The following is a 20,438-nucleotide window of genomic DNA, read 5'->3' as shown; positions in this document are numbered from 1 at the left end:
ACGAGCTACCTGAGTGAGGATCTATGGTTTATGCTCCTGTAGGGGACACAACTTTGTAAGATATCAACCTCTATTTAAGAAAAACATGGTTTATTCTTGATGTCAGGGAAAAGAACTACACTACCCACAATCCTAGAGTGTCACAGCGACGTCTCTTATGACGGAGGCCTCTGTTACCATGGAGATGTTCACCCCCCTCGTGAACTTCGGCTGTTCCATAGCTGGTTGTCCAGGATTAAAACTATTAATAGAGGGATTTTCTGACGCGTCTTTTGAAGACTTGAACAAGAAATTAACTTCCAGAAGAGCCGCTGAAAAAATATTTAGAAACTGTATTTTTGAAGTTTACTTTCCATAACATAAAACTGTTGCTGCTGTTACTACTTTGAGTTGCATAATCCCGGTTTATAAACCTTTACATTTACCTTTATTAACCTTTATTGTGTCTTCATGAACTGTACTACAAACACTGAGTGTTGTGTTGATTTTCAGTGCAGGGATTCTTCAGTCTAGTTAGAAAGCGTATAGATCTATTCAGGCTCTCCTGATGACTTCAGTCTTACTTTGATTGGTCGACTCACCCCAAACGGCTCGCTGAAGGCTCTGGAGCCGCAGTACAGAGGGTTGGGGATGGAGACCAGCGTGGGCTTCTTCCTACCGCCCGTCCCGTCCTCATCTTCATTCTGCCACAAGGACGATAACAGGAAAGATCGTTAACCAACAGATAGCAGGGAGACGATAAACTTCTAGCTGTTAGATAGAAGAATATCAAACTCTCCTGTCATTAAAACCTGTTCTATATGGTTGAATTTTTCAGTTCAGATGCTAACAGGCGTTATGATGAAATGGTTATAAAAATCTCCTGTGTCTGTGAATCAAACAGATTATTTCTCACTCTGAAGTAGTGGAAGCGGAAGGCGTCCGTCTTGTGTTTGAAGACGTAGTAGCCGAGTGCAGCCAACACACAGGCCAGCAACAGGCACACCAAGATGGCCGACACTGTGCCGCTGGAGTGGGCGTGGCCTTTGGAAGCAGAATGGGAGATCTGGAGACGACAAGTATGACGCGCACAATGACAAAATCCGTCATATCACAACTTTTAATCCTCACCACAGGATGTCTCACACACACACACACACACACACACACACACACTCACACACACACACACACACACACACACACACACACACACACACACACTCAAACACATTCAGTCGCTGTCTGTCGAGTTCTATTACCATGGCAACAGCTACAGTTTGCTGCACTGTCACCATGGAGACGTGACTCTCCGTGCCCCAGCAGCTTCATTTCCCAAGAGGGCAATAAAAGTTCAACCAATGACAACATGAATATTTAATATTAAAAAAATCTAATGAAAAGACCCGACAGAACCTCCAGATCCCGGTCACATGTTCACCACCCATCATGGACGCCATTTACAGTCTTTAGAGTATTAAGGGTGAGATAAAAGCAACATGTTTCACATGTCGCTGGATGGTCCCATTCTGTTAAACAGCATCCATGTTTCCTTTAACCTCGTTTTAGTTTCTCTCCTCCAAGAAAACATTCAGCGAGAAAGGAGCCGAGCGTGGACTTAGAGATCCTGACATATTCTATAGTATATTATTGTCCAGGGTGTTAAATTCTGATCAGGGTTTTAAAAACTCTAGGTTGGACGTTTGGTCACGGAGCCTGTGTTTTTGATACAGGAGTACTTTGATGCTCGTGTTGTTGTTTTTGTTGTGAGTGTTGAGGAGAACTCACTGACCTTGGGTAGACGTGTGATAACCTGATGACGCTAAGAGGAGGAAACAATAAAACAGCAACACTCAGACCACTTTAACCCTCAAGGCTCCACCTCTTCTCTACTCCCACAAAATGCATTATACTTGTATATCGTTTTCTAAGTACTCAAAGACAATTAACAAAGAACAACACCAACACAAAACTGTGAAAACAAAACAAAGAAGAGATAGAGTCTAAGAGAAGGAGGATGGGGGAGCCTTATCCATTGACGCTCTGGGGTACTGGGAGCCAGTGGAGGTTAGGATTTTTAAATAAATTGTTTCCTCAATCAACATTAGGATGCTTTCCAATGATTGGACATGTCCCCTGCTTTTGAATGAACTGTTCTTTTTATCCTTTAAAAGTTTAGAAATGTCAAAGGAAACACGTTTGTGGAGTAAGCACCAACCTGCATGAACCACATGTCAACAGAATACATTCAAAATGCAAAAAGAAGAAGAAGAACAGTAAAGCAGCTAGATTAGAAAAAAAGTCTACCATCCAGTTCTTTCACCTCGTTTAGTTTCCTGTGCAGTGTCGGGGCTGGACATCCTGACCTGTGATAGCAGCCGAAAATGTGACGGTCTGAAGTTGTTACACTTCAGTCACCATGTGGTCACACAGGAACCACGTTTTTAATTAAATCTGAATAATTATACGTTAACAGCTGTTGGTAAATTATGTTAACCCCCCTCAATTTCAGCAGCTACAGAATTTACGTTAGAGATGGCAGAAACATGAGAACAACAAAAGAAGAGATTACATTAAAAAGGTCAAAACCTGGAGTCCATCTTTGTTTCTGAGATCCAAGTGTGTTGAACCACCGCTGTACACAATCAACGGGTGGAGGGGGTGAGGAGGGGGAGATAAGGTGAACACGATTTATCAGGGCGAATAACATAATTGTTATTTAGCTGGAGGCTTCAGATCTGCAACGATCTGTTCCTCATGAATATTGATCAGAGCTGTGATGTTATCGGTTTGCAAACTCAGCTGATTGCATCTTCCTTTCCTGAACACTGTGCCGTGAAACTAAATACAGCCATCTGCTCCCTGTTGCCTAGCAACAGCTGAGACATCATCCCATTGGTATGCGCAGCAGGCCCGAGAGGTGCGGCCTTAACAGCGCCTCCCGTTGGCCACGATAAAAACTGCAGCAGTGCAAAATACAGCAAGCATTTCTTTCATTGTTGACCTAGCCATCCCATGTATTTATTCTCTTTCATTGTTGGCAGTCGTGTCGCTATGGCAGCCTGATACACACGACGTGAAGGGGCTGCAGCTAATGTCGAGATGGCTTCCCGTGTGTCAACTTTCAGGCCTGATCATCATATCATCCCATTTCAAATTATATTCAATTTCTAGATTGTTTAAGGTTTTACATGAGAGTGCTATTTGATTTGTTCGACCGGATGTACTGCTTTGTCCGCAGGGAGCACCAACAGGATGCAAAACAAGCTTTGCGTGCTTATTTTGTCTGCCATTTTGGGTCTTAGTGGCACATGTGTATCACTTTAAAAGTAAATCTTAAAAAAAAGCAGGATGTATCAACAAATAGCAACTCCTGTCTAAATGATACTAAAGAACACGTCCAAACATAACCATGAGAAGAGATCTCCGTTTCTAAGAATTCTTTTTGTATAAATTGTGATCTTGTGGACGTTTAAAGTGATCAGCTGATGTGACATTAGCTCCAGCCGTACGACATCTTGTGTGGTCTGAAAACGGTGTACAAGAAAGAGAAAGTAGCTGCTTTAATCGTCCCCAGCAGTTTGACGTTAAAGCATCTGTACTCACTGGAGGTGGGGGCGCTGTGAACGGGGCCTCGATGACGTGGATGATCCCGTTTACAGCAGGAATGTCCCAGTCCAGCAGCAGCCGCTTGTTCACCAGCTTAATGCTCTGAGGCGACAACATTGAAATAAAAATAATGTCTCATAATTATGTGTTTGAACTCATGGACCTCGTGGGTGTTTGTGTGTGTTTTTTCTGACCTCATTGTTGCCGTGGGTAACAGTCAGATTGAACCCAAGCCTGGATATGATGACTTCCTTGTGTTTTAAATCCTTGAATGGTCGTCTGCTGTTATTGGCTGAGATGTGGTACTCGAGATCTCGAAGTGATAGAGTCTTCACACACACACACACACACACACACACACACACACACACACACACACACACACACACACACACACACACACACACACACACACACACACACACACACACACACACACACAGAAAGGTTTACAGACTGATGCAGAGCTGGCTAAACACTGAAGTTTCAGGTTTCAGTGACCGCGACATGGCAACCTGTGTAAGCATCGACCAGAGAGGAGGGGGCGGGGGGAGACAGATCTCTACAAGGTTTTGAATTTTGGCTGCAGTACCCTTTTTAAACACCAGGTGTCACAGTTACATATTACTCCTTTAAATTAATTATAAATTAGAGTCCGTTAACTTTAACTCATTAGATCACTACTGAAGAGTTGGGGTCTCTCACCTTGTTTTGAGTAAATCCAGCATTATGAGGAACAAACAGCGTGACCTCAGACTTCCTGTGAGACAGGAAGTCAACAAGCTGTTTGCCTTCCAAGGACGAGCCACTGTAGTCCAACAATAACTACATTGAGAGAGAGAGAGAGAAAAGTTAAGTTATTTTTTTTATCAACAATCGATGTGTTGTGTTAAGTCACTGTCGGCAATTTATCCTTCAACATTAAAATGGAGAAACTATCACACTGACCTTGTAAAAGACGGAGAAGTTACTGTATGTTGCGAGGACACTGGTCAGGACGCCGTTACAGAAGTCTCCATTTCCGATGTAACCAGCCGGACATACACAGGACACATCTACATGTACACAAATAAACATCACAGGGAATACTTTTATGTCGTGTTTATGCTCGTCAGTCCGGAGAGCTTTTAGGTCTTGTGTCCTTATTGTCCTCATCATTGTGTTTTGAAGCTGTCCTGATAAAAATCTGACTACTTCCCATGATATTTAATACATGTATCTGTTGTTTTAGGGTATACCGGTACAGGGGGGCATATTATTAATAATATTAGTACAAGAAGAACAAATATTCTGTTGTTTTCCACTTTTCAAATCTGAGGATTATCCCCTTTTTGTTTTATAATTTGTCTTTCCATTTTTTTGCTCTAAGTTTGCAATATTTTGATGTCCAGGACATTCTGCCTCTGTCCCTGATAAACGCTGTTTCCCATGATTCAGTCATAAAACTGAACTGAATATAATCAAGGCTTGTTTAAATCCTCACACTACAAATCTGAGAACTGTAATGTGCACGTGTCAGCCTTCTTGGGAAACATTTGAAGTAACAATATGTATGGATTAGGTTTGGTGGCGCTTTGGCCCCCACTGAAGGTCTCTGAGTGAAACTGCACTGAAGAAAGACAAAGTGCTGTTACGTTCACCCCTCTTTGATAACGTGTATTTGTTTATTAGCAGAGAGTGAGAAACTGACAAAGATGTTGTGAGAAGCCAAACTACCAAATTGACTGATAAGATTTAGTAATGTTACTGGAATGCTACACTTCTTGTGAAATGACCTCAGCACACTGCCAAAGTTACATACTGCAGCAAACAGGCCATGGACATGGGAGAGACGTCATTCTCCCCGTTGAAAGTTACTGCACTATTTTAAGGTGTAAAAGTTAAATATTGTTGCTATTTTATAAAAAAGTCTCCCAAACAAAAATGTGATTATTAGCGGCAGTACATGAAACATAAACAGATCAAACTGATATCCAGCGTTGAGCAGATATTATCTCCAGAAGAACAAACAACACAGAGCTTCACAGACAAGTCAGCCCGGTGAAGTTGCATCCATCCGGACTCTGTGATGTGTGATGTGACTGTGCTGCTGTAGTACCTTTCAGCCTGTAGCAGTAGGCGTCGTACTTGAAGCTCTGGTCCACAGGTTCTTTGTATATCACCACTCCTATGTGGTTTCCTCCACACCTGACCGAGGGGAAGGTGGTCGGATATCCGGCCTTTCCTCCCTCCATCCAGCCTGCCACACACAGATGCATCCCCAGCTGTTGGAGCAGGGAAGAAAGAAGACGGCTGTTTAAATGGATAAGAAATACCAGCATGCACTGCTACCATCAGGATTTATAGAAGAGGATAAGTGTAAATTATGAGGACCATTATTCTTTTTTAGATTCATGTAAAAAAAAAGTGAATTACTCCCCATCTTCAAAAACATTTCCTAATACAGTCTGAACTGAACTGTGCAGTGTCTCTACAGTAAAACCTTCTGTGAGTGGGTTTACCTGCTGTGCATCTCCCAACTGTTTGAAGGTGGCCAGCTGGGCGCCCTCTGCCTGGCAGGCGGCGTCAGCCTGACTGAAGTTCATCTTGTACTTCCCCTCCGGAGAGCGCAGGTGGAAAACTCCGGCTGTGTTGGCTGAACCACAACACCCAAGTTACAGTTTATTATCTATGGGTGAAAACTAAATGCTGCATTGTAAAATAATTCACCACCGGAAAACAAAAGTGGCTGTCAGGTGTTTGGTCCCACTTTTGGTATTACAAATAAAACATGACGCATGAATGAATGAATGAAGCATCAATAGAAACACCTTGATAAATGAGCATGAGGCTAACATATCTTGGTATCAACGGGAGACTATGAAAGATGGACCATATGACAGCTCCCACAAATTGAAACCAAAACGTGATGCTCCCCTACTGACAGTCATCAGTTTAGTCAACAAGCTACGCCTCCTCCATGTTAACAGATGGGACGAATTATAGGATCATAATACATGTGAAACTCATCTCAAACATGACCAAGTGTTCACTTTTCTTTTCTTTGAATTAGTTATCTGATGCTATGAAAACAAGTAAAAGTCATGATCGACAGCTCTGTTCACAAATGGCGCTCCTGATTAGCAGAGTAGAGGTGAATCAGGGAAAGTTTATTTAGTGATTGAGGACTGTGGGGAATAATCGGGAGTTGGAGCCTCAGTATCTGGTTAATGTGACAGCATTGTTTTTAGGCAAATGCGTGGTTTCTTTCCTGGAAAAAATGTGTGTAGGGGTAACATTTATGAAACATTTATCAGTTTATCTCAATCTCAGGTTTGCTGCTGTTTGACAAAAAATAATGTACTTAATGATCTGTAATGCAGACGCCACTATTCACTACTGAAGGTATTATGGCTAAGGTGATTCAAGTTAGTAGAGATACATTACCATGGTAATGCAGGTCCTTGCATGTGGCCACAGGGTCGCAGCCTCCATTGTCTTCAAGGCAGCGGTCAACAGGGGGCACCACCTTCTCCAAACACTGGACTCCATTACCCACATACCCCGGCAAGCACTCGCAGTCACGTTCATTCTGGAAAAAAACAGATCAAGTGCCTGAGTCATTTAACGGCTATCTTTACGCTGGCAGCTCAGTTTCAGAGCACGTGTCATCGACTTCCTGTTGCTAGGTTACAAAAGTTGTCAAGCAGCACTTCACTTCAATCGGTAGTGACAGTTAGATCTGTTTTAAATTTGCTTTTTCTGCTTAACATTTGCTTTTTTATTCAATGCAATGTGACCCAGAAGACATAGAAACAACATAAAGGAATTGTGCCCTGGCATAAGCAGCAGAGTCAGATTAGTGTCTCATCCGCCATTGTTGTTGACAAAGGCGGATCGTGCTCTGAACCCACATCCTGCTCCGTGACCAGACTAAGTAGAGAAGCAAGCATCCTCTGTTTGATACTCATTATGAAGGGGAAAAAATGATCTCAAATATGTCTCAAATGTCGGTCATACAGTGGCTGTTTTTAAGTGACTGTTGTCAGAGAGACAACGTGCACATGCAAACGCTTCATACAGCCAGAGCTTTTCTGCCCGAAACAACACAAGGAGGACAAGGGGCCTAAGTTTTGTTTAAGTTGACAACACTTCCACCCACAAACTGACACTTTCTCTTTGCTGCATAGAACAAAACAAAACTGATCGGAAAAAAGAGGATAAAGTTTTACTCACTGGACCAGTGAACTTGCAGGAAGCAAACTCACTGCATTCACCGTTGTCTTCAATACACCTGAATCACAAACATACAGAAGAACAGCATCTGTCAACTTCTTACATTCATAAAAATGATTCTAGGAGACAGAAACCCACTGAAGAGAAACAGGAACTTGATTCAGAGAAAATGACAGGCCCCACCCACCTGTTGATAGGCTCACAGGAGTAGCCGTCTCCTTGGTAACCACTCTGGCAGGTGCAGTTGACAAGTAGTCCTGTCTGGTTACAGTCTGCGTTCTGGTGACAGCCACCGTTATACTCGGCACAGAGGTCTGGAGCTGAAGAGTTTAACAAAGCTGTCATTTAATGAAATCCACGTCCCAACAAAGGACGAGATCTGATCTGTAAATGTGTCATCTCCATATCTACAAATCCCCCTCATTGTTTTGCACTACACTAATAGCAAATGAACATTTGTCCAATTACTTTCTGTTGATTTGCTACTATTAGGTCTAACACATGCAGTGTTTCCCATTAATTAACTAGACTGTGGCAGCCTGCCATAGTCTAATCAGTCGTGCCATAGTCTAATTTGCCCCGCTAGCGTCAGGGAATTATTATCAAGTAGGTTATAAGAACATTTAAAGTTTTTCTTTTCTTTTCTAAGAACATTTAAAGTACAGTTTACCCCCGTTAAATGTGATGTGTGGCTGCAGTAGCCTACACCGGAATGTGTGATTGTTTTTATGTCCGTTCCCTAAAACGGTCCGTACCTTGTTTACCTCCTGCAGAGTGTTACAATTCACAGCCGTTCGGAGCTTTTCAATCGCTGCGCAGGTTTCGGAGGTTTTAAACACAATCAAAGACTTTTGATCACCCTGTCAGACAAAGCAGCATAACTAGTTGTAAACCTAAATAACGAGATTCTAGTTGAATATTCTTTTAGAACCTGCAAAACAAATGAAAGAGCGGAACAAATCCAAGACGCTCCGCAACTCACCTTGAAAAACTGCACTTAAAGTTTACTTTTAAGCCTGAAGCCATTTAACTTCCATGGGCATTGGATTTTATGTTTTGACAATTTGTGCACTACAAGAACACAAAATTGTTAGAAGAGAACAAAGTTTTTCATACATTTCACCTCTTAATTTTGTACAAATTGATGCATCTAACTTTAAAATACACACATTTTTCTCCCAGGGGTGGATTCCCCCCAGACCCCCTAGAGGGTCGGGTTTCCCCCACCATAGTCTCATGAAATCCTGTGGGAAACACTAACATGCTCTATGTCACTAACATTATATCTTTCAGAGAGTTTTTGAGTTCCTTTTTTCTGGAAAGGTATCCGTGAAACGTTATTGCTTGATGTTGAGCTAAAAAGTTGATGAAGTGGCTTTTTGGGCAGCAGTCGCTCAGTCTGTAGGGACTTGAGTTGCCAAATGAAGGGTCCCCGGTTCAAGTCTCGGTACGGACCAAAATTATGGAAGCTGGCCAGTTCACTTTCTTAGTACTGCTGAGATGCCCTTGACCAAGGCGCAGGAGGCTCTAGCACACTCCCCGTGTAGCAGCCTCACTCTGACATGTTTCCATTCCATGTGTGTAATTTGGGCCTATGACCGTGAGTCCAATAACAGAGTATAAAGCAGAATGTCCCCTCAGGGATTAAAGAGGACATATTATCTCCCTTTTCCACCTTTTCAAACAGTCCCCTGTGGTCTAAATGAAACATCTGTGCTGTGCTTTGGTCAAAATCTAACATGAATCAAGCACCAGAGGAGGTTTGTGACCCTGTATAAACCAGCTCTCTCAGAATGCTCCGTTTTGGTGTGTGTGTCTCTTTAAATGCAATGAGCAACCCCTGAGTTTTCCCGGTAGACATCACTCCTCTGTAGCAAGAATAAAAATGGCAGACCTGTGCAAAAGTTTTGTTCTAGCCTGGGGGTGGAGTTCATGGGTGAAGAAGATACCAGGGGAGGGGAGGATATATATATATTTTTTTTACCAGAATCCAGCTTGTGACATCACAAACCGAGAAAATTAGAAACAGAGCATTTTTCTCTGTGTTGTAAAACTTATGCAGACTACAAACAAAGGACTGGATGGATTTATTTCATATTTTGTGGGTCGGTAGACACTTAGGTTACCCAAATATATGTTCAGAAACACTGTAGAAGTGGATTTTTCATAATATGTCCCCTTTAATAAAGTTTATGGAATAACAAGAAGAAGCCAGGGATCATGAGGGTGCGTCTTCTTGATGAGTCAAGGCAGTCTTTCTACAAACCAAGAGGTGACATTACAATTGCTACATTCAGTTCTAAAATAAAGTCTGTTATTGGTCTTAGTGAGGACTCACACCACCAGTTTTTCACTGCTGATGACCAATTTGAAGGCCAGACTCCCCCAGAAAAGAAGCTGGCTGCACTCCTAACCTGACCAAGGTAAAAATAAAAAATAAAAAATAAAAAAACACCAGAAGTCTGATAAATATATTAAAATTATGTTAGCAACTCTGTTTACCAATTGTATAAAATAAAGCTTAAGTTATTCTGCTATTGATCCAACATCAGAGTTAAACCTTGAACACGTAAATCCAAATTTACAATGTTTTTATGTGTACGTGTTAAAAAGTTTGAGCTTCAGCAGGGTCAGGATTATTTGACATCCTGCAGCAGGCATACAGCCAACATTGAGGAGTTTTAGTGTTACAGTCGAGGTCAGAATTTTGTTCTCTTTCATTCTTCATTCTTTTATAGCTTCAAAGCGCTTTAGAAAATGTTTTTTTAAGAAATTAGTTAATATGTTTTTAATAAAAAAACAACTATTGTGGTGCTGACAAAAGCCTGCAGGATTTCAGACTCTCCAGATGGTAAATTGTTCTTTGGGACTGCAGAACACTCACGTGGCTCTGGGCTGCAGAAGGTGCCGTTCCCCTGAAACCCAGATTTACACTGACATCCAACGGCTGGCACACAGTCGGCGTCAGAGTGGCACTGCCGACACTCCTCTGGGATGACGCCTGGACACAAAGGCGCATGGAGGATTCATTGAAGACAAAAAGGTAAAGAAGGAAATGTAAATTTGATAGAAGCAACAAATCTTATAAAATAGTAATAACCAGAAAGCATCTCCACCCAGGCTGCTCAACGCTCTTTATTCATGCTGTTCAAAATGCTGATGGGAAATGTATAGCCAGCACCTACACCTGGACCAAATCAGCTCAGTATCAGGGTTTCTTGCTGAATACCAACTAATGAAGCGACGCCTGTGAGCCAGTTCAGGCAGACCATTCGAGCTGCACTGATTTCACACTTGATGTGCGTCATTATCCACAATCACCTGACAGTACCTCCTTCCAATTGGCAGTGTATTTAAGCTGCAAGATTTTTGGTCTCTCCCTCTGCTCTTTCATCACCAGCTCTGACCTGCAGCTGTACTGCACTGTCACTCAGCCCCACCACCAACCCAACCCAGCATCCACCTGTAGGCTCCGACTGGGCCTTTCAGATATCATCCCATTGCTCCAGAAATTTCTGCATGTAAAACTGAAAGGAGGGATGAGGTTGGAGCCTCGACGCCAAGCTCAAACTTTGTTCTGCTGCTGCGATAAATATTTCAAGCAAATGTGAGTTGTCTGACTCAAGTTGCCATTGGAACCTAAAAAGATTTAGCTGTGATTTATCGGGAATAAACAGTTTGAAAGGATGCTGAACTGATGACACCATGATGCAGGTTTGTAAAAAGTAAAAACAATTACTTTGTCAAGGCTCCCTGCAAGAACACAAACAACAGCTTTTAAAAAGTGTGTTTTTCTCCTGGAGTTTTGATTGATTATTGTTGATGCTAGCTCAGAACTTCAAGGAAATCTCAACATTAAGATGCTTTTTGTTGCAGTTTGACACCAATGTTCTTGTTTTATTGGTAAAAAAAAGTTCAGCTCAAACAAGCATGCAGATAACGTGAGTTTGCAGAGCTGGATTTACATCCACATGGCTAGACTTCACTTTGTTTTGACTTTGTAGTAAATCAAGCCGAATGAGAAATATTTCCTTCACTATTTGTACAGACACTTAAAGATGAAGAAGACACACTGGGCTTTAGGATGGACTTCTTGAACTAAATTGTATTTTTTGGTAATATGGACTTGAGCTTTTCGTCTTCTGACTACTCAAAGCTCTTTTACACCGCAGATCACACCTACACATTCCCACACTGATGGTAGAGGCTGCTATGTAAAGTGACCATCAGAAGTAACTAATCCCATCCATACACCGCAGGCGAAGCAGGGGGAGCAACTTGGGGTTAAGTGTCTTGCCCAAGGACACATCAAAGGGGACATCAAACCCCAAACCTTCCGGTTGAGAGACAACCAACTCTACAAACTGAGCTACAGCCCCGTATTCAGGAATGAAACTCACCTTTTTCGTTCTGGCAGCGATCACCTTCCCAGCCCGGTGTGCAGACACACCCTGAACCTTCAATGCCGTCTTCACACCTTCCCTGCTGCCCACATCTGCAGGCTGAGAAAGACAATTCAGATGACCAAACTTCCTGTATGTTTCATTTCCTGAGATACAACGTTAGGTGACAACCTTAGCTCTTTGATGCACGCAGACATAACACTGCCTTTGTTTAAATGTCTGTATAGAATGATCAACAGTGTAAGAAAAAATAACAACAATTCCAAAGGTTCACTGAAATAACAGAAAACCGTTCACAGAGAGCTACTCTGCTTTAAAACCTGATTCAAAATTCAGCCATTTTCAGCTTATACCTATGATTAGTTTGGGATTCATTTACTAGCGATGAATCCACGGTTTATCTCCCTTCAAAGCGATGATCAAGCAGTTTTGCGTTTGCTACAGCCCTGAATCAGAGCGCTGACACATTAAAGGAGACGCGTGTTTATAAACATTAGGATATGATTAAGGGGGACTTTGAAACCGAAGCAGAGATCAGCAGCTGGTGAACATGTTAGAACGGGCCTTACAGGGTAACTCTGACTGAACACAGCTGTCAGGCTTTGTCTGCTGGAAGAACATCCAGCTGTGTGATGGTGAGTGGGGAGTGTTGCTATGGCGACAGACTAAAGGATAGCCGATGGGGGTGAGACTAGCCTTGTACACAGTATGATTCTGCAACAGCGCCATAAAGTTTCGCCATCATTATGCCATTGTACTTACACACTGCATCTGCACTGGCTTTGTATCGGTGTCACAGTTTGTGACTTCATAAGCTGCAGGAGCTCCGCATACACGCACACCGCCATTCTGCCATGCCAGCCCTGATGTTAAACACTCCTACTGTCTCGCCCCTGTTACGACTCTACTACTAAGGGCTAGAGGGTTAAGGAAGGATAAAGGTCAAATGAAGGTTAAATGACCTAATTACTCAAGCGTGGTTTGTTTTGTCCTAAAGCTGTAATCCAGCACTTATTTTCTCAAGACATTTCTCGGTTGGGAGCAGGTGTATCTCCTCCAGCCAATGACAGCGCGCATGTCAGTTTGGGAGTGGATACAATTCACTGATTAGACATGATTCAAACCAGCTAATATGATGGATGTGGGCGTAACGGCAAATAAAAGAAAATATAACCACAGTTTTTCTTGAAACTAAGAAGGTTCCCAGACGATAAATCACTCAGAAAACAGTGAACATTGAGCACAATTTGTTTTTTCTATGGCTACAGCCCCATCTAGTGGCAGGTGGCTGCATTGCAGTTTGAGCGTAACATATTAGCATAATTTTGAGCCAAAATATTAAAAGTTTAACTGACTAGTAAATCTGGTTCTGACTAGCGAGGGTGATGATGTTTGTCCTTATCCTTTGTCCTGCATCTTATCCCATCTTTAAAGCCCGGCGCAGTTTCGGCTTATTCATCACAAGTCTGGTTTTGCACAAGATTTCTGCCTCTTGAAAGAAAGTGTGTTCTTGCCACTAACTTTGTTACCGTATTTTCCGCACTATAAGGCACACTTAAAAGCCTTTAATTTTCTCAAAAAACGACAGTGCGCCTTATAATCCGGAGCGCCTTATATATGGATCAATTGGTTAATTGGTTGATCCATACTGGTTGTACACGGCGCTCAGCGACACTGACTCGGATAATGACGAGAGGGAGCCGGGCATGTTGGATGCCGTACTCGCCCAACTGTTCAATTCGGACACTGAAGAAGAAGAATTCGAGGGATTCGTGGACGGGGAATGAACTGAAAAAGTGAGCTTTACGTGTTATACGTAACTGAACAATGTTGAGTTATGCACTAACGTTTGAATTAGCGGTATCAGACTGTGTTTCTTTTACGTGTTTACAACTGAACAAGGCTGGGAGATATTGTGAATATGCACATTAACGTTTTAAACAACGTTGAGTTATTGTGAATGCACTACGTATAAAACGTAGTTTTCGTATACGTATAAAACGTATACGTATAAAACGTATACGTATAAAACGTAGTTTATATTTATATATTCACAATATCTCCCAGCCTTGTTCAGTTGTAAACACGTTCTATTGCGCCTTATAATCCGGTGCGCCCTATATATGAAAACAGTTCTAAAATAGGCCATTCATTGAAGGTGCACCTTATAATCCGGTGCGCCTTATAGTGCGGAAAATACGGTAAATGTTGCTCAGTGCTCATGATGGATTAACGTTCGGTCTTTGTAATATAGCAATGAGTAAGGTCTATTACCTGCTTTTTGTAAGGTGTCTTGAGATAACATTTGTTGTGAACTGGCCCTATACAGATAAAGATTGATTGATGTTTAAGCGTTTGGTCGACGTCCTCTATCCTCCATTTTGTTGATTGTTGTATTGCTTTCCCGAAAAGCAGAAAAGAAGCCCTTTATTTTACTTCCCTTTAAGGAGCTCCCACACCGATCTCATTTCAAAATTCCTTCTCTGAATTTCTTTTAGTTTCTGATGCTGCGCGACAAAAATAGACAGATAGATAAACTACTCCTTTAACTCGACGAGGATTAAAAAGAAAAACAACATCTTATCCCATCTCTCCCCCTATCCCTTTCCAAGCCCGGCGCAGTCTAGGCCTGTGAAGGCTGTTTCGTCATGAGCCGGGGATCCGGCCGAAGATTTCTGCCTTTTAATAAGGCAGTTTTTTCTTACCACTGTAACTTTTGCTGCTTTGCTAAAGTGCTCATGATGGATAGGCTGGGTCTTTGTAATATGGCAATAAGTAAGGTCTTTTACCTGATTTTTGTAACATAACAATGAGTAAGGTCTTTTTACCTGCTCTTTCGTAATGTTAACAGACAAAGAGTGTCTTGAGATAACACTTGTTATGAGTTGACGCTATACAAAAATAAATTGAATTGAATTGAATTGAAAGAAGACAAATGGATTTTGGGTTGTTTTCATTTGAAGATGTATAGAGAGAAAAGATTGACAAATATGCACTTAAGAACAGACAAACAAATAAAATTGTAAACATGTCTTACAATGACGTTGCTGTCAAACCGACGACAGAGAATCACTTATTTTAAACTGGTATACTGGTATCACATTCTGGGATTTAGTTTGTGTTTAGTTGTGTTTAAATCACACCTTCATGTGTCTTTTGGTATACCTGTGCAGTTGGGGCCGTAGTAGCCGGAGAGACACAGCTCACAAGCTTTTCCTACAAAGCCTTCTCGGCACTTACATCTTCCTGAACCACGCACACCATCGTCACAGTCACCATTTTTACTGCAAGGTGCTTCCAATCCACCTGGACAAACTGAAAAAAACACAGAACAGGTGGATTAAAAAACACAGTTGCAACTAAAAAAAAACCTGATTTTGATTGTGTTCAGCAAAGTCTAAAACAAGCATTTTGTCCGTGTTGTCTTTCTAGTTCCATCTGTTCTTGACATGTTGAGTTTGCAATCCTGCTCACTACCAGTCCTACTGGTACGGTAGTGAGCACATGGCCCTGCTAGCCTGGTCCCTATCTACCAATTAAGGGGTAAAGGATGGATGGTTCAGTGGGTGATGGTGGCAGTTGCACCTGCAGCCATTTTGGCACTTTGCCCCAATGACCTTTCCTCAAACACCTCCCTCCATTTCACGTAAAACTTGATGATAATTGGAGTGATACAACATTGTTTCCAGATCTCTGCAGGATTGTTCAGACACATTTCTGACTGTCTTTATTGATTTCTTCCTTCCTTACCTTGACAGTCTCTGCCATAGTGGTTTTTGCAGCATTTTTGGCTCCAGGTATCAAACTGACACACTCTCTGACAGCCCCTGCGGCTGAAATGATCATCCAGATCAGTGTACCAACGTGACGGGCCGCGTCCGAACCTAGAGCGCAAATTTAAACAGCTCTCTTTTCTTCCCTGGAACAAAGTAACAGTTGAATTTATTTATAGATTTATTTGTTGTAATCTGTTAGTGTGTGGCTTTTTTTTTATAGCTGAAATGCAGACTGTACCGTGTCATGGTGTTTGAAGGGGCAGACTGGAGTTATGATGCAGTTTCCACAGCGCCCCTGAGACATTTGAACAAAGAAAGCTTCAATTAGGCTTCCCCATCAATTATGCTACCTGATAACCTAGCGTTTATTTCTGAGTAGTAGCGTCTTTTTTTAATTGTTTTCAAAGAGCAGAGAGCGTTTGCTGCAGAAGGCGGCCACCGAGAAGAAAAACCGCAGCGCCCAGCATCCGCCTTTTTTGTGCTGCTGCTCCGATTGTCAAGTTGAATATCTTTCAGCTCTTTCCCAAATGTATGGATTTCCTGTAGTTTTGCCGCCTACGGATCATGTCTTGTACCCATATCCTCTTTGCTCCGTGTCTGATCGGGAAATAAACGATCTCCAATAAAAAACAGTGAAAAGTGTGTGTCTCATACAGCGGCCGTTGTCAACAGACTGTTGTCATAGAGACAGGATGGATACACTTTTATTCTCAGCACACAAACGCTTCATGCAAGCGCACAGACAGCCCTCTACTGCCCAGCCATCAGGGGTGTAAAAACTAACTGATCCAAAGTAGTTGCCGATATTAGCATTTAAGATCCGAGTGTAACCTTGGAACTGTAAGAATGTAATCTATACTTGTGAAACTGAGATACAGGTTATTTTTCATCTTATCAAGAACAAGTGTAAACATTTGTATTGTCAGCAGCATTAAAGAAGCATCGAAAGTAGCTGTGTTAGCTTAACATACTTTAGTGGTCCTGTTCTCTATGCCGTCACAGTGTGCTCCCAGGCCAGGCGGCTCCAGTAACTGGTCGATGCCATAGGCCATGCCCTCTCTGAAGGTCATGTAGCGCTCCACGACCTTGGCTTCATTTTCGTTAAGCAAAATAGCGCCCTGAACACAAGTAGACACAGTTACAACGCACACACACATTAAGCACACATAGCTATCTTACCAAATGTTCTAACACTCAGTTTAAACATGCCACCGCAGCTGAAAGGGAACACTGATCAATTCATGTATTTTTTCAGTGTCCTCTCAGACATCACCATGGTGACATGAGACGACTTAAGTTATTACAGTAATATGGCTCTATTTCAGTTTGTGAGAAAGTTTTACTCACCACTTGGGTTTTGTCACAACTGAACTTGATTTGGGATCCGTGCATGGTCCGAAACCACGAGTATTTAGACGGCTGACTGACAGTCATCACCTACACACAAGCACACACACACACACACACACACACACACACACACACACACACACACACACACACACACACACACACACAAAGACACACAACAAAATAAAATGGATTTATTTGTCACGTTATTTTCATCATCCTAACTCTTCTCCTCTTTGGGTGGATTCAGAGACTCTGTGACCTTTCTCTTCCTCTGTGACCGCCAAATTTATTCTCTATAGCTTTCTTACTGGTTATCTGGGGCACAGAGTGGGAATCGCTTTAAGTCTTGGAAACATTAAATCAACACCCACTGTATGTTTGGGGAAAAGCCCATTTTTCTATTTAAAATATATAGCTATTTATTCTTGAAGTTTTCTCTGTCTTTGAAAAAGTGAAGAAATTACGTCAATGATTTATCAAACAACAAACAAAAAATAACTTTGACGTGTTTATTTAAGCAACACAATCCTGACAAACGTAACAGATGTTGTAAACACTTATTATTGTGCAGCAACACTGAAGAGCCATAACATTGGTCGTTTAATAAATAAGACAATCCTCCTCCTCCTCTTCCTCCTCCTCCTCCTCATCCTCATCCTCCTCCTACCTTGGAGTTACGGATGATGTGAGCCTTCACGGTAGCAGCCAGCTGGTCCTGGTGGTCGGGGCTGGAGAGCCAGCGCTGTCTTTCAGCTGGCAGGGAGTCCAGAGCTTGGTTTGTGGGCCAGAACATAGTGAACGGCTGGTGGATCTTATTTCCCAGCACAGGTATTAACCCTGCATCCTGCACAAAGTAAACACAGTAAATCACAACCTGATTAGTACTTCTGAATATTTTTTTTTCGCCCTAATCCTGCTTGAAATTGAAAATCTTTATGACTAATTTTGATCTCGTATCTTTTTATGTTTGTCATTATTAAATCCAAATTCTGAGGAAACTTTACTGCAACTCTCTGTACTTTTACACACACACAAAACAATGACAAAAAATGACATCGAAGCTAGCGGGGAATCGTGGGAGTAATTCTCTCTGCTCCCCCGCCCCACCCCGACAAAAAGACGACCCTGAGGAAGAGAATATGTTTACCGACGAGCTAATGTGTCAGAGTACAATTTACATGACTTTTTAACCCAGCAGTACAAACAGCAACAGTACGGCAGCTTTCAGTAGCAATTCTTGCTTCCTTATGCAGCACTCTTTGACGTAACATCCTGTGTTTCCTTGGCAACGATAAAAATGTTGGCTGCCACAACAAGCCTTGGGCCGTTACAACTAAAAAATTACGTATTTCTCTGGCTTTGATAAGTGTTGGAAAATATTTGAGGTAATGTAAGTACTCAACAAAAAAGAATACGGTATATAACATAGTCCACTTTTGAATCATTTAGATATTTTGGTGTCAAAATTTGACATATTGTACGTTTAAATCTAATCTCATCGCATCGTATTGTGTCATATCATACCATATTGTATTGTATAGTGTCTTGTTGTGTCGTATTGTATTGAATGGTATATCCAATCGTACCATATCATGTCGTAGTGCACAAATAGTTTTTAGTTTTGGGATCCCTTTAACTGCACACTCTACAACTTTTGATTAAATATAATCAAAAACTGGACGTTTAGCGACTTCCTTCAGCTTAATGAAATCAAAACTGAAAACTGAATTTATAGCCGTTTTCACATATGCACTACGGATAATATCTAGATAATGCCCTTTTAATTACGTGCACGGAGATCACATTGGTCGTGTGCAGACGCTTTAGGCAGTCACTGTATATGAACGTCATTCTCTTCCCATTGGCTTGAGGTGAGCTCGAGGTGAATCCTCCTGAGTATATGCGGCTGCATTCTCATATCAGCTCACTCGGACTTTCTGCGGATAAAATACTAGGGGTCCAGCAGGATAAACTCCGGGTAAAGTCTGCGCGTAAAATGTGGCTGTTTGCGTTCACATATACCCTAAAGTCCCTCCGGGTAGCCTAATCTCCGGAGTTTTTCAAGAGATTTCCATATGTGTGAAAAGGGTTTATGTTTGGCCTTCTTTGCTACATTTCCAGCTGAAACAATGCATTAAAGTCCCTGTCTGGGTCAATACAGAACAAATCCCATCTGTCGTGAAGGACAGCTTGTGTACAACATTAGCTAAATAAAAAAAAATTCAAACTTCAAATCCTGTCTTTAATTGTGACAACGTTTCCTGAGTATTTTCGTTGTGTTGGTTTTGTTACTTTTACTGAAGTATGCCTGAGTGATCCTCGCAGTGTTTGGTGTCGTGTTGATAAGAAAGAGGTGAAGGGTGAGGTGCATCAGTTGTGGGCAGATGAGGTGAGTCGTGATGAAAAGATGTGACGGACAAAAAGAAGTAGGTGTAAGAAGAGGATGTGTAGACGTATGAGAAGTGAAAAGCTTATATTTGATTCATGCCTTTCTCTCACTTTTTATGATAACAAAACGCAGAGTAATGTCAGCTCACTTAAATCTCTGCAGCCAGAGCTACGAGGAGAGAGCGCATTAGTCCTGTATTTTCTCTTCCTCACTGGCTTCCTGTACCAATAAGAACTGCTTTTAAGGCAACTTCTTCTTAGGTTATTAGTGATCATCTGCTGGTGATTATTGGGGGTTCAAAGAGACAAAAAGAATCTCAGCCTTTGTCAATTACAAGACAAAGCTATGAAACACACTACCTGTGGTTATCAGAAAAGCCAACTCGCTAAGGGTGTTTTCACATTTGGTGGTGCAGCTGATTTTTGTTCTTTTACCTCCACGAGTTTGTAGAAGCGAGTGTAGCCATAAAGCTGAGCTGCTGAGGTGAGGTTCACCTAAACACAGAGGAAGAAAGAGAGGTCACACTATCATCTGTTCAATCTGACTGATCATCGATCCTTTTTTTTTTAAATTTCAATTTCACTCTGCTTACCGGGTTAATGCGCAGGTTTGGTTTGTCCTGTAGCGTGTAGGGTGTCAACATTTGATCGATTTGGTGAATGATTCCATTTGCTGTGGTGTAATCGGCGTTCACGATCCTGGATCTGTTGTTGA

At 41.9% G+C, this 20,438-nt stretch overlaps 1 protein-coding gene across 1 annotated transcript in view; it reads right to left on the bottom strand.

Moving 5' to 3' along the window:
- stab1 (stabilin 1) overlaps positions 1-20,438 on the bottom strand; it is a 58,921-nt gene that overhangs the window by 2,032 nt on the left and 36,451 nt on the right. Inside the window, exons 49-69 of the mRNA XM_020630662.3 lie at positions 20,317-20,438; positions 20,159-20,218; positions 18,003-18,179; positions 17,330-17,419; positions 16,954-17,100; positions 16,221-16,277; positions 15,957-16,125; positions 15,372-15,521; positions 12,204-12,305; positions 10,688-10,804; positions 7,991-8,123; positions 7,804-7,861; positions 7,015-7,159; positions 6,090-6,223; positions 5,687-5,852; positions 4,537-4,643; positions 4,294-4,413; positions 3,783-3,917; positions 3,586-3,690; positions 896-1,045; positions 582-683 (exon numbers count right to left, since the gene is read on the bottom strand). The exon at positions 20,317-20,438 is cut by the window's right edge and continues 13 nt beyond it. Coding sequence (XP_020486318.2) covers positions 582-683; positions 896-1,045; positions 3,586-3,690; positions 3,783-3,917; positions 4,294-4,413; positions 4,537-4,643; positions 5,687-5,852; positions 6,090-6,223; positions 7,015-7,159; positions 7,804-7,861; positions 7,991-8,123; positions 10,688-10,804; positions 12,204-12,305; positions 15,372-15,521; positions 15,957-16,125; positions 16,221-16,277; positions 16,954-17,100; positions 17,330-17,419; positions 18,003-18,179; positions 20,159-20,218; positions 20,317-20,438 — 2,546 coding nt within the window. The remainder of the gene's footprint in view (positions 1-581; positions 684-895; positions 1,046-3,585; positions 3,691-3,782; positions 3,918-4,293; positions 4,414-4,536; positions 4,644-5,686; positions 5,853-6,089; positions 6,224-7,014; positions 7,160-7,803; positions 7,862-7,990; positions 8,124-10,687; positions 10,805-12,203; positions 12,306-15,371; positions 15,522-15,956; positions 16,126-16,220; positions 16,278-16,953; positions 17,101-17,329; positions 17,420-18,002; positions 18,180-20,158; positions 20,219-20,316) is intronic.

Source organism: Labrus bergylta, chromosome 5, assembly GCF_963930695.1.
Source record: "Labrus bergylta chromosome 5, fLabBer1.1, whole genome shotgun sequence".
NCBI lineage: Eukaryota > Metazoa > Chordata > Actinopteri > Labriformes > Labridae > Labrus > Labrus bergylta.
Note: the sequence above shows the minus strand (reverse complement) of the source record. Positions and strands in the feature narration are given on the sequence as shown.